Below are 12,033 nucleotides of genomic sequence, written 5' to 3' on the forward strand. Positions count from 1 at the left end.
GGATTGGGATTAGCTGAGGGTTTCTGTCTCCAGCACAGTCTGCCAAGAAAAGAAAATGGCCAGTCCCCGAGGACATGGCAACTTTTCCCAGGTGTGTGGCGATTGGCGAGCTCCTCCTTGGAGAGGAGGACCGGAAGCTTCGTGGTCCTGGGTATCCCCAAACTGCTGCCACAGACCGCAAAGACTGCTGGGGCTCCCTCAGGGCTGTCTGCCTGCTCGCCCGGGCCGCGCCCACTTGGCTGGACCCACCCCAGGCGCAGCAGTGCCCAGAGCTGGGCAGTCAGAGGAGCTGCCCTGACATGTCATTGCCTCAGGAACCCACCGCGGCGGCCTCTGTGGCAGAGCCTCACACCCAGGAGCCAGGCTCGGTGAGCGTCAGGAGGGCAAGAGGGAAGTGGGTCTGCTCTGTACTCCCATGGGCAGGGGAGAGAGGCACCTGCCACAGCCCTTCATCCAGATTTTGGCAGAGTACAGAGTGTGGTGCCACTGGGACACCCCAGAGAAAATAGGAAGGCACCCAGAGTCCTGACATGAAGTAACAAATAGGCAGGAAGGACCAGATCTCTAATGTCCTGATCCCAGGCCACTGCAGGTCTTCCTGGAAGCCTCTTTAGCCCTGGCAGATACTGATAAAGGGGCTGCCTCTCTTCTCCAAACTCCAGGCAGCTCCTGTGGACTTAGCCTCCCTCTGAAGTCCTGGTGCTGTCCAGGTACCAAATTCTCCTTAGAAAGGCCATCCCCTGGGTGCCCAGGCAGGGAGGAGCTGTGGAGGTGTGGGGAGAGGACAGATGGGGCCTGAGGCTGATGTTGAGGCTGGTGCCAATGCCAGAGAGGGGTTAAGAGCCCCGGGCTGTGTCTTACTCAATTCAGAAACTACCCTAGTTCCACCAGCAAGGAGTTTCTGCAGCTTCAATAGAATACCTCCTCCATCCCCTATCTTGATTCAGTGTTTACTATCAGTCAAAAGAAAGACAACCCTCAACTGGGAGACCCCTGGTGCTTCGGTGTGCTTTTAGTCCCAGATCCTGGCTGGGGAGCCTGAGGCAGGAAGATTCCTGGAGGTTCCGGGAAGCATAGAAAGACACCTAAACAATCAGAAAAGTGGATGAGTAGAGATGTAGCCCAGTAACAGAGGGTTTGTCTAGCATGCTAAGCTCCTATACTGGGGCAGGGATGGGGTAGAGGCCCCTCTGGGAACTCTCACTTTCCAGGAAAATTCAGGGAACTGGGGTGATATTACTGGTAGAGAGAGAGACAGAGAGAACGAACCAAGACTGCCATGAAGCCCCAGTGTTTAATTGTCCTAGTGCTATGAGATATATATATATGCATTTTGCTTGTCAAGAAGTGAGGCTCTGAAAGACTCAATGCCTTGCCTAGGTCACACAGCCATCTTGTCTGTTCATAAAATGCAGATTCCATGGACTGATGGGGTAAGGCAACCAAATGATCATTCCAAAGACTGCACCATCTCAGTTTCTGCTGGAATTTGTTTGCCTGGCCCTCCCTTATCTAAAACCTCCATAGGCCCATTTAGGGGGAAACAAGAGACTCATTATGGGATGGGAATCCACTCACACTGGATTCCGCCAATTAAGCTTTTCTGGAAGTTGCAATAATGTTCATACAAATGTCAGAAAAAGAATGTACCCAGCTTTAAGAGTGGTTTTTCTCCTGGTGTAGGAAGCATGTGTAAAGCATGTGATAAACCTTATCTGGGAAGACCTTCCCTTCCATGCAGCCTGCCTGTGGTGCCTGTAAGATACTGAACCAGTCATTCTCCTAGTTGCTTTCCATCTCACTTCTGTCCCCGGGCAATGGATGAAAAAATGATTCCTAGCATTATTTGAACATAGAGAACTTTACAGTGTTTTCCAGGCCATTGATTGCTTTAAAAACATATATTGAGCACCTACTGTATGCCTAGGTACATAGAAGCATAGAGCACCTACTGTATGCCTAGAGCATAAGAAAGCTTATGCTCTCAGCTTACATGGTGGTGGGGAGAGGAAAGAAATAAAACAGTTTACTAGGCAGTCTGAGCAATCCCTGATCATCAAGGATGCCTCTGAGGAAGGAATATTTAAACTCACACCTGAATGGCAAGCAATCAACTGTTGAAAGACACAGAAGAACCTTATAGAGAAAACAAAAAAGAAATTCAAAGACCCAAGGAGGCAACAATCTCAAAGGGTTTGAACAACAGAAAACTCCACCAAGAAATCTATTTGGAGTGAGGGAGTAGGAGCAGAGTGGGCTCCTGTAGGCCATTTCAAGAACTTGAGTTTGATTAGACAATAAAGACTGGCAAGTTATGGTTTTAAGCAGACTTAGTCTGATTTATGCTATTCATAGAACACTGGCTGCTGCAGGGGGAGTGGACTAGTGGCCAAAAAGCCACTTAGGAGGCTCACCTGATGGATGTGGTAGGGGAATTGGAAAAGAGAGTAACCAAGGATGACCAAGGTTGTGGCCTGAGCCACTGAGCAGACATCAGTGTTATTTAATGCCATGTGGCAAGTGGGGTTGGGAGCTGTGTCACAGTGGGATAGCAGGACGGAGCTGTGTTTAGAACAGTTGGGGCTATGAGATGGCAGTCAAATGTTTATGACTTCACTGGATGGCTGAGGGGCTGTGTTATTCCACAGTCCAGGCCCTTAGACTATTTTGTGGTACTGCTCAGTTGATAAACAGTCTTTTGGAAAGAAAGGGGGTAAGTAAGGTTTGCTGGTGTCTATAGTGTACATACCCCCATCGCAGCTGAGGCTAGGGGCTCAACAAATGGCTTGCAGAAGTCACAAACATTGGATTACTGAGTGGGTGAAAGTACCTGCCACCAAGCCTGATGACCTGAGTTCAATACCAAAGGTCCCATGGTAGAAAGAACATACTGTGACCTCCACAAGTGTACTGTGGGGCATGCACACTCCCCTCCCCTCACAAGTAAATATCAAATAAACCCAGACATTGAACAGTTGATTCTTAGATGTCTCATTCAGTCATCACAACCTTGTGAAGTTGGCAGGGTGATAGCATTTGATAGATGAAGAAAACACAGCCTAAAAACATAAAGGGATTGATTCAAGTTCATACAGGGACCCACAGCTCACTCTGCTTACTGACTCAGTACAGAAAGTGGCTGTGGCAGGAACATGGGGGTAGTATGCAAGGAAGAACTTCCCCCTGGATTGATGGTTTAGAGGTCATGGTTTAGAATTCTGTTCTTTAATTCTCTTTCACTTCCCCATAGGATGATCTGGGGTCAAAATGAGGCTGAGGTTGCTGAGGAATCCTCAAGCCATCAGGGAATACAGGATTTTTATGAAAGCTGCTTGGGCGTGGGGAGCCATTTTGTGCCTCTAGGAATAGCGGTTAGTTCCTGTGTCTCTCTCCCAGGACAACAGAGACGGTCGCCTCTCAGTCTGTACAAAGGTGTGCTATGGCATTGGCGGCATCCCCAACCAGGTGGCCTCTAGCGCCTCAGCCTTCTACCTGCAGATCTTCCTACTTGATGTGGCCCAGGTAAGCGTGGGCAGCAGCTCAGGGGCCCCTGGTCTTTCTACCTCCTCTCAGTCCATATTGCCACTTTGGTTTTAGTAGAAGCCCTTTGATCCAATTAAAAAATGCTGTGGAAGGAAATCTCTTCAAAAATATTCATTACACCCTGCTTGTACTAAGAAAATGAGAAAATAGCCAGGTGTGGCGACAGACATTTGCAATCCCAGCATTCCAGCAGACAGGCAGCAGCCGGAGGGTCAGGAATTCAAATCCCTCCTCTTCGTAGGATGGCTAGTTCGTGGCCAGCATTTGCTACATGAGATCCTATCTCAAGACAAGATGGGAATAGAACAACAGGTAGAGGGCTTCTCTAATGTCTTAGTTAATGTTACTATTTCTCTGAAGAGACACCACGACCATGGCAACTACTTTTTTATTTTAAATCCTTTTATTCATTTTACATACCAACCACAGTTCTCCTCCCTCCCCTAGCCACAACAACTTCTTTTTTTAAAATGGTTTTTCAAGATGGAGTTTCTCACTCTGTAGACCAGGCTGGCCTCGAACTCACAGAGATCCTCCTGTCTCTGCCTCCCAAGTGCTGGGATTAAAGACCTGCACTACCACCACCCAGCCACATTAAGTCTTATAAAGGAGACATTTAATTGTGGTGCCTAGCTTATAGTTCAGAGGTTTAGTACATTATGGCAGGGAGTATGATGGCATACAGGCAGGCATGGTGCGAGAGAAATAACCAAGTGTCCTACATCTTAGAGGCAACAGGAAGTCAACTGACTCACTGGGCAGTATCCTGAGTATATGAAACCTCAAAGCCTGCCCCCACAGTGACATACTTCCTCCAACAAGTCCATACTCATTCCAACAAAGCCACATCTCCCAATAGTGCCCCTCCTTATGAGAGAAGGAGCAAGCCACAGCATACCTTACCTCTTAAGCATTTCAGTAGAGAAGAGCGCAATTTCCTGTTTCTCCCTGCTTATATCCTATTTCTATCCAACTATGTCACTTCCTGTCTGTCTGTACAGACATCCAGACCTCTATGGTTAGCGTCCCAAGCTCCATTCTCTGACCATCACCACATTATAGGACCAATTACATTCAAACTACCATACTTAGCATGCATGAAATGGGCATGATGATGCAATCCTGTAATTCCCATAGTAGAGACAGGCTTGAGACATGAAATATTAACTCTTGGGTTCTCAACCTTCCTAATGCTGCAACCCTTAAATATAGTTCTCATTTTATGGGGACCCCCAACCATAAGATTATTTTGGTGCTATTTTATAACTGTAATTTTGCTACTTTTATGAATCATCATGTAAATATTGAACAAGCAACCCCCTTGGGGTCTCAACCCAGAAGCTGAGAACCACTGCCCTATGTCAAAAACAAAAGGCAAATCAATAAATAGTGATAGTACAGCTATCAGCATTATCCCTCTCCTCACTGGCTCTGACGTCCCTTGGTGCTTTTAGGAATCATGTCCTGGGCAGGAACCCTTTCCACCTTGGCTGTAGCACCAGATGAGTTCCCAGATCTCCCATCCTATGGGCAAGCAAGCCTGACTGTAGCCTCTGATTTTGCGGGGCCTTGGCTGTTGCCTCTTGATGGTTTCAGATCCCAGCTGCCCAGGTGTCACTTGCCTTATTCGGAGGGAAGGTGTCTGGTGCAGTCGCAGACCCTGTGGCTGGCTTCCTCGTCAACAAAAGCAGAAGGACAGGAGCTGGCAGGCTAATGCCTTGGTGAGCAATCCCTTGGTGCTTAGACCCTGCTGCCCCCTTGGCCCTGTGTCACTGTCACAGCCTATTTCTTAGTGATGCCTGTGGATGGATAGGAGGCAGGCATGTGCAATGCAGGAGATGAGCTAGATCAGAATGAGTCCAGGAACATGCTTAGGGATGTCTGTCCCTCATCAGTGGGCCCAGGGCTGAACAAGCTTCCAGGGCTCCCAGCTCTGTCTGTGGCTCATGTGGTGGAACTAGGCTAGAAGGTTCTCGAGGAAATGCAATGTGCCTGTGCTCCTGGAAATCAAAGACAGTGTCTAGTAGGAGCTAGCTACCACTAAGTGAAACTCCAGTTCTTTCACCGGTGTTCTGAATACAGGGAACCCAAGGGCCCTGGCCAGAGTCCTAGTAGTGAATGTCTTTCATTTTGTTACCTTCACTTCCCCCTTGTCTCCATGGCTTCTGAGAGCCCTGGCTCCAGAGTGCCTCTCATAGGGTGAGGTAGTTCCTGCTGGGTCCTTGGTGGTTATGTGTTGTAGGCACAGTACCTTGGCTGTGCTTCTACAGGGCGCTGGGCTGCATGCCCTTAATTGCACTGGCCTACTTTTTCCTGTGGTTCCTGCCTCCATTCAGCAGCCTGCGTGGGCTCTGGTATACTGCCTTCTACTGCCTGTTCCAGGCCCTGGCTACGGTAAGTGTGTGATCTTCTCTCCGAGCCCTCCTAGACCTGCTTCTGGTGCGCCCCGCTGCCAGATGATTTCTATTCAGAGTAAGGCTAATGTAGGTTTGGACTCACTGCTCTGACCTGCCCATCAGTGCTTGGAAACCCGTCATTAACAATACTGGCTCTGCTCAGGCCTTGCTTTGGAGCCCTTAGCTTTCAGAGTTGGAAGACTTCTAGGGATCTGGATGGGACAGGGTGGCTGCTGGCTTTTGCATATCAAGATGGCAGGGGAAGGAGACACAGACCTTGAGTGACAGTATGGGTGATGGAAGCCATGCTAAGCTCTGAGGGGCCATCCCAGTTCTTCCAGGTACCCTACACGGCGCTCACTATGATCCTCACCCCCAGCCCCAGGGAGCGAGACTCTGCCACTGCATACCGTGAGTACAGTTCTGTTTTTGGGCCTGAGGCTGTTGTCCCTCAGATCCTGCAGCTTGCCATGTCACCTTGTACATGCTCTGTCTCCAGGGATGACCATGGAGATGGCAGGGACTCTGATGGGAGCCACTGTCCATGGACTCATCGTATCCAGTGCCCATGGGTCTCGGAGGTGTGAGGATCCTGGGCTCTCCGGGAGTATTGCTGTCTCTCCAGATGTAGTAAGTGTCTGAGGAATCCAGGACCCCATCTGTGGGGTCAACGCCTTCCTCCAGGGATGCTCTTCTGTTGCTTCTTCCTCTTGGGTCGGGATGCCCACCCTTTCCCTACCTCTTTAACTTAACTCACAAGCCCCAATGCCTATCAGGTTCTCCACTGAGCTTAGAAGGAAGGAAGGAAGGGATAGAAGAAAAGAGGAAGGAAGGGAAGAAGGAAGGGAGAGGGGGAAAGGGGGACAAACCACTAGAGTATGTAGCTCAGTGGTAGAGCACTTGACCAGCATGCATGAGATACTAAATAGATTCAATCACCAGGCACAGCCAAAACCAACCAAATAGCAACAGCAAAAACACAAGTGGTACACATGGGAGATGGAGACAGGAGGAGCAGAAGTACGAGGCTAGCTTTGGTTATATAGTCAGTTTTAAGCCAGCCTGAGCGATATGAAACCGGTCAAAAAATCCAAAACACTCAGTGTGTGTGATTCTTGGGGCAGGGGTAGGGATGACAAACCACTAATAGACAAGAACAACAACAACAGAAAATGCAGGGTCCGGGTTACAGCTCAGTTGGTAGAGTATTTGCCTAGCAAGATTGAAGCTCTTCAGCACCTTAATAAGCACACGATGGCTCACAGCTGTAATCCTAGCACCCCGGAGATGGAGGCAGGAAGATCCCACTTGTAAGATCATCCTACACAGTGAATTATAGGTCAGTGTGGGCAATACAAAGACCCTGCCTCCAAAAAAAAAAAAAAGAAAAAGAAAAAAGAAAGAAAAAAGAAAAAAAAGAAAGAAAAATTCACATACAAAATTACCAAAATTTCAGGGCAATGAAAACAGAGAACTCGGGCCAAACACCGCGCTCTTTCTTCCAAGGCATGGAGCTTGTCTGGGAAAGCCATTCTGCACTCCATTCCTACCCCTCCCAGAAGCACCCTCTGTCCTCATTGGTTATTACCCCCATGCATCTCTTTATCTGCATTTTTATCTTCTCTGTACTTCACCTGGGTCGCCATCCATCACACTATTAACTGCCCATGGATGTGCACACCCCTCCCCACTGCCCAGCCTTACTGAGGACAAGGGGCCACTTGCTCATCATTGTAACCTCAGGATCTAGGACACAGACGTTAGCAACAGTGCCTATTTGCTGACTAAGATGGGACAGTAAGCACACTGACCTCTGGTGGCACAGATGTTCCCTTCTGTAGAGGAACAAAGAGTCATCAGATAAGCAAGCTCTTCGGCCTAACTGAACAACCCAGAGGAGCAGAAGCCAGCATCTTTGGGCTTGGGGTGATGATCTTTCTGCTGGCATCGAGTGGTACTCCTGCTTTCCTTCATGGGCTGCTAACGTTACCCTCAGTGCAGTTCTGTCCTGTCCTGCAGGCTCGCCTCTATTGCATCGCAGCTGCTGTGGTTGCCTTGACTTACCCTGTGTGTGGCGGTTTGCTGTGCCTAGGAGTAAAGGAGCGGCCAGGTATGGGGGTGCAGTGAGGACACGAGCGAATGGGGGTGCAGTGAGGACACAGCGAGCGGCAGAAGCTGGGAGCAGGGCTCCTCCTGGGTGAGTTTTTGAACTCTGCCTGTTTTTCAGACACTTCTACCCCAGCCTCAGGCCCAGGCCTGAGCTTCTTCACAGGGCTGGCTATCACTTCCCGGCACCCGCCCTACTTGAATCTGGTGGTCTCCTTCTTGTTCATCTCAGCTGCCGTCCAGGTACCGCTGGCCAAGTGATCTTTGATTTGCTCTGGCTGTGCTAATTGTAAACAGGCATTTGAAATAGGGTCTGATGTAGCCCAGGCTGATCTTGAACTTGCTACATAGCTGATTCTGGTCATCAGCTCCTGATTCCTGACTCTCCTTCCTCCACGAAAGTGCTGAGGTTACAAGCATCCATCATCATGCCAGTGTAGGTTTCAGTTTTATGGGGATGACACCTGGCTGAGACAGGTGCTGGGAGGAAAAGCCTGGGTGTGGCTACTGTGATTGGGTTCCCAGGGAGTTGCTGGTGTCTGGGAGGACATCCTCTCATATTACCTGAAATCTAGTCAAATCCACTGGATCTTAACTATGCAAATGAGGACAGTATACGAGGAATGGTGCTCGTTATCTATGGTGACAGGGAATCCTTTGAGTTCAAGGACTGAATGAAGAGGCTTTACTGGAGACCTTGCCCTTACACATGACTTCAGAATTCCTGCCAATTCCTGCATATGACCGTCCCCTGTGCATCTCCTCAGGTGGAACAAAGCTACCTGGTCCTGTTCTGTACACACGCCTCCCGGCTCCAAGACCATGTCCAGAACTTGGTGCTAACCATCCTGGTAAGGGGACCAAGGTGGTGGAGGCTGGGGCCCTCGGGAGAAACCCTGTGGCCAGAGTTCTAAGGGCCACATTTTGTTTCAGTCTCATTCCAGCAGAGGGTGGTGCTGGGGAGCCAGACTCAAAATTAATAGCTACTGGTTCAAGCCAGACAGTCTGAGGTTGAGTGTCCTGCCTAAAAGCAAGGGCTTTGAGGTCTAGGGAAAGGTGTGGACCTCAGGGCCTGGTGAGATGATGCTGTCTGCTCATAGATCTCAGCTGTGCTGAGCACCCCACTGTGGGAGTGGGTTCTCCAGCGGATTGGAAAGAGGGCATCTGCGTTCGGGATCTGTGTGAGTGAAGCAGGAAGCAAGTCTGGGCGGGAGGGGGAGGGGGATGGGGTGTGTGTGTGGGTGGGTGGCTGAGGAGGTATTCAGGAGCCTGAGATCAGCAGGGTTTAGATCTGGGTTCCCTTGGGTCTGCTGGGCTTAGAATGGGACCAGGTGCAGGACATAGGTTGAGCCTGTAAATGAGGAAACAAGCCAGGGAAATAGGAGGATCAGCTCACAGGTCTGTCTCCCCAGGTAATGGTGCCCTTTTCTATCTTGCTGGCTGCTGTGCCCTCAGCGCCTGTGGCCTATGTTGTGGCCTTTGTCTCTGGTGTGAGCATCGCTGTGTCCTTGCTGCTACCCTGGTAGGCTGGATGAAGGGATGAGGGATTGGGAGCCTCACATCCTCTCACAAGGCAGTCTCTCTTCCTCCTGCTGTCCTACTCCCTGTGTGGGGCCACCAGTTCCTTCCTTGGAACTTTCCTAAAAAGGAGCCAACAACAGAACAGGGAAGCAGACATCCTGCTGGATGCTGTGGGTTGGTTCTGAGCAGAGGTCTCCAACTTAGTCTCTGACCTCTTGAGGACTCACAAACTAGCTGTCGTCTTTCGAAGGAAAGAGGACTGACTCCATGCGCCTGCCCCTAGGTCCATGTTGCCAGATGTGGTGGATGACTTCCAGTTGCAGCACCAGCATGGCCCCGGTGTGGAGACCATCTTCTACTCATCCTATGTCTTCTTCACCAAGCTCTCAGGCGCAGGCGCCCTAGGCATCTCCACTCTCAGTTTGGAGTCAGTCCTGGGGCTGGGATACACCAAAAACACTAAAGACCTAGCGGGTGGGAAGAAGGGACAGAACCCCCACCCTAGAGGTCACCCATGAGTCTGGAGTGCATGCTATACTTTCTGGAGTATAAGGACCCCATCATCAGGACTAAGGGGCTCTGAACCTCTCTGGCCCTCTTCTAACCATACCAATCTGGCTAGAAGTCCGTTTTCAGGAGAGGGTGGGGGTGACATGTCTGTGACTTCTGCACCCAAGGAGCCATGCTCAGTAGAGCTGACAGAAAGGGTGGTGTTTCTCCAGGTTTGCAGGGTATGAGGCAGGGGCCTGCCAGCAAGCAGAAGAAGTGGTGGTCACCCTCAAGGTCCTCATCGGTGCTGTGCCCACCTGTATGATCCTTATTGGTCTGTGCATCCTCATGGTTGGCCCTACTCCCAAGATGCCAAGCCAGGACACTTCCCAGCAAAGCCTTCGGAGGTGGGCAGTGCTTGTACATGGGTACACATGGGCAGGGTTACCAGCCTAAGACACACACACACACACACACACACACACACACACACACACACACACACACGCACACATATACCCTGGTACCTAACAGCTAACATCAGCCAAGCCACCTGATTTCAGGCTGCTTGCCTTAGCTTCAGTGACACTCTTTGCTCTAGATTTCCTTCTATCTCTAGTCACAACCTGGTAGACAGGGGATGTGAAGGAACCCTACATCCCCCATGTACCCTTCTACTTGTGTGATCTAGAACATCTCACACCTGGTGACTCAAGTCACCCTTTGCCCTGCACTTCTGCCAAATTCCACATCCAGGCACATAACTCATTGCACAGCTACAATAACTGTCCTACCAGCAGGTTAGTTAGGCAGGTGCAGGGAGCCTTCAGGTGACCCTCATCCTCTCCTCCCTACACTTCTCCTTCTGGATCTCCATCTCAGAGAGTGGAATCATTGTCTGCCCCAGTGCCAGAGCCTGGGAGCTTCCTGTTCTCCCTTCTCATGACTGCTGAGAGACTGCTGGGCTTGTCCCTTCCCCTACCATACATCCACTACATGAGGGATGTGTGTACTGCCTGGCTTTTCTAGGATAGTGCAAGAATCTTGTAATATATCTGGGGATATATTACATTAATCCTATCTCTGGAGCTCAGCACAGGGCACAAGGCCAAATAGGTACCTATTAGGAAGTGTGTGCTACCACATCAACACACATCTGGCCCAAAGATGTTCCTACTTATGGATACACAAGTTGGTGTCCATCTCTACACAGAGCACACACGGTGCTATTATCAGCAACCCCTGACTTCTCATAGTTAGTAACTTCAGTCTGCAGCAATGCTGAGAGGTTGGGGACTTGCCTGATGGGACTTGGAGGGACTGGGTTGTGGCTTTAGTGGGCCTGTGAGTGGAGAATTGCTGGAAAGACATGGAATAGCACCTGAAACTTCTGTGGCATTCTGTGACATCTCACCTCTCCCTTTCTCCTCGGCTTCTTCCCTTCCCTCAGAAGAACTAGCTACAGCCTCGCCTGAACATGAAGTGGACTTCTGTGAGCCGGAAAAGCAGAAGCCTGCATTTTCTGGTGCTCTCTATCCAGTCCCTGAGCATACCCTAGCAACTGAGCACATGTCATTTCCTCTTGCAAATGGAGACTCTAGTGACACCCCCTGAAGGGGGGCTGGCTTCAGGAACCCTACTCAGTCGCTCCTTACCTGTTGACCCTGGACCTTTCAGACTTGTAGCCCAGCCTACTCTACTTTCAAGAAGCCTCAGACTCTGAAAGTATCCTCCAAGACTATTTCTGGCGTCACAAAGAAGCTCCTGTCTACTCCAGTCTGTACACTCCCTTTCCTCCACAGCAGAGCTCCACACACAGGAAAACAGACCTGGTTTTCACAGTCTCAGTGGGCACCTGCTGAGAGCACAGAACTGGGACACAGTGTGAATGGGCAAACTGAGCACAAGAACACATGACATTTTGCAGGCTTAGCAGACCCACCCTGGCACACAGGTGTTTGCCCAGTACTTTGCTCTG

At 50.1% G+C, this 12,033-nt stretch overlaps 1 protein-coding gene across 1 annotated transcript; it reads left to right on the forward strand.

The window, feature by feature from the left end:
• Window positions 1-299: 299 nt before the first annotated feature.
• Mfsd2b (MFSD2 lysolipid transporter B, sphingolipid) lies at window positions 300-12,033 on the forward strand. Its single transcript, XM_051181699.1, has 14 exons — window positions 300-368; window positions 3,397-3,522; window positions 5,140-5,264; window positions 5,814-5,937; window positions 6,272-6,350; window positions 6,439-6,569; window positions 7,959-8,049; window positions 8,167-8,288; window positions 8,813-8,896; window positions 9,146-9,226; window positions 9,458-9,567; window positions 9,850-9,993; window positions 10,289-10,462; window positions 11,506-12,033. The coding sequence occupies exons 1-14, from the start codon at window positions 300-302 to the stop codon at window positions 11,528-11,530; spliced, it is 1,485 nt and encodes a 494-aa protein (XP_051037656.1). The 3' UTR covers window positions 11,531-12,033.

Source organism: Phodopus roborovskii, unplaced genomic scaffold (genome assembly GCF_943737965.1).
Source record: "Phodopus roborovskii unplaced genomic scaffold, PHOROB, whole genome shotgun sequence".
In the NCBI taxonomy this organism is placed as follows: Eukaryota; Metazoa; Chordata; class Mammalia; order Rodentia; family Cricetidae; genus Phodopus; species Phodopus roborovskii.

Excerpts from the sequence above, each read along its gene's own strand:
- Mfsd2b (XM_051181699.1), top strand. The coding sequence starts at position 300 with ATGTCATTGCCTCAGGAACCCACCGCGGCGGCCTCTGTGGCAGAGCCT. Across the intron at positions 5,265-5,813 it reads GCTGGCAGGCTAATGCCTTG|GGCGCTGGGCTGCATGCCCT; the intron begins GTGAGCAATCCC and ends GTGCTTCTACAG. Across the intron at positions 9,568-9,849 it reads GTGTCCTTGCTGCTACCCTG|GTCCATGTTGCCAGATGTGG; the intron begins GTAGGCTGGATG and ends GCCTGCCCCTAG.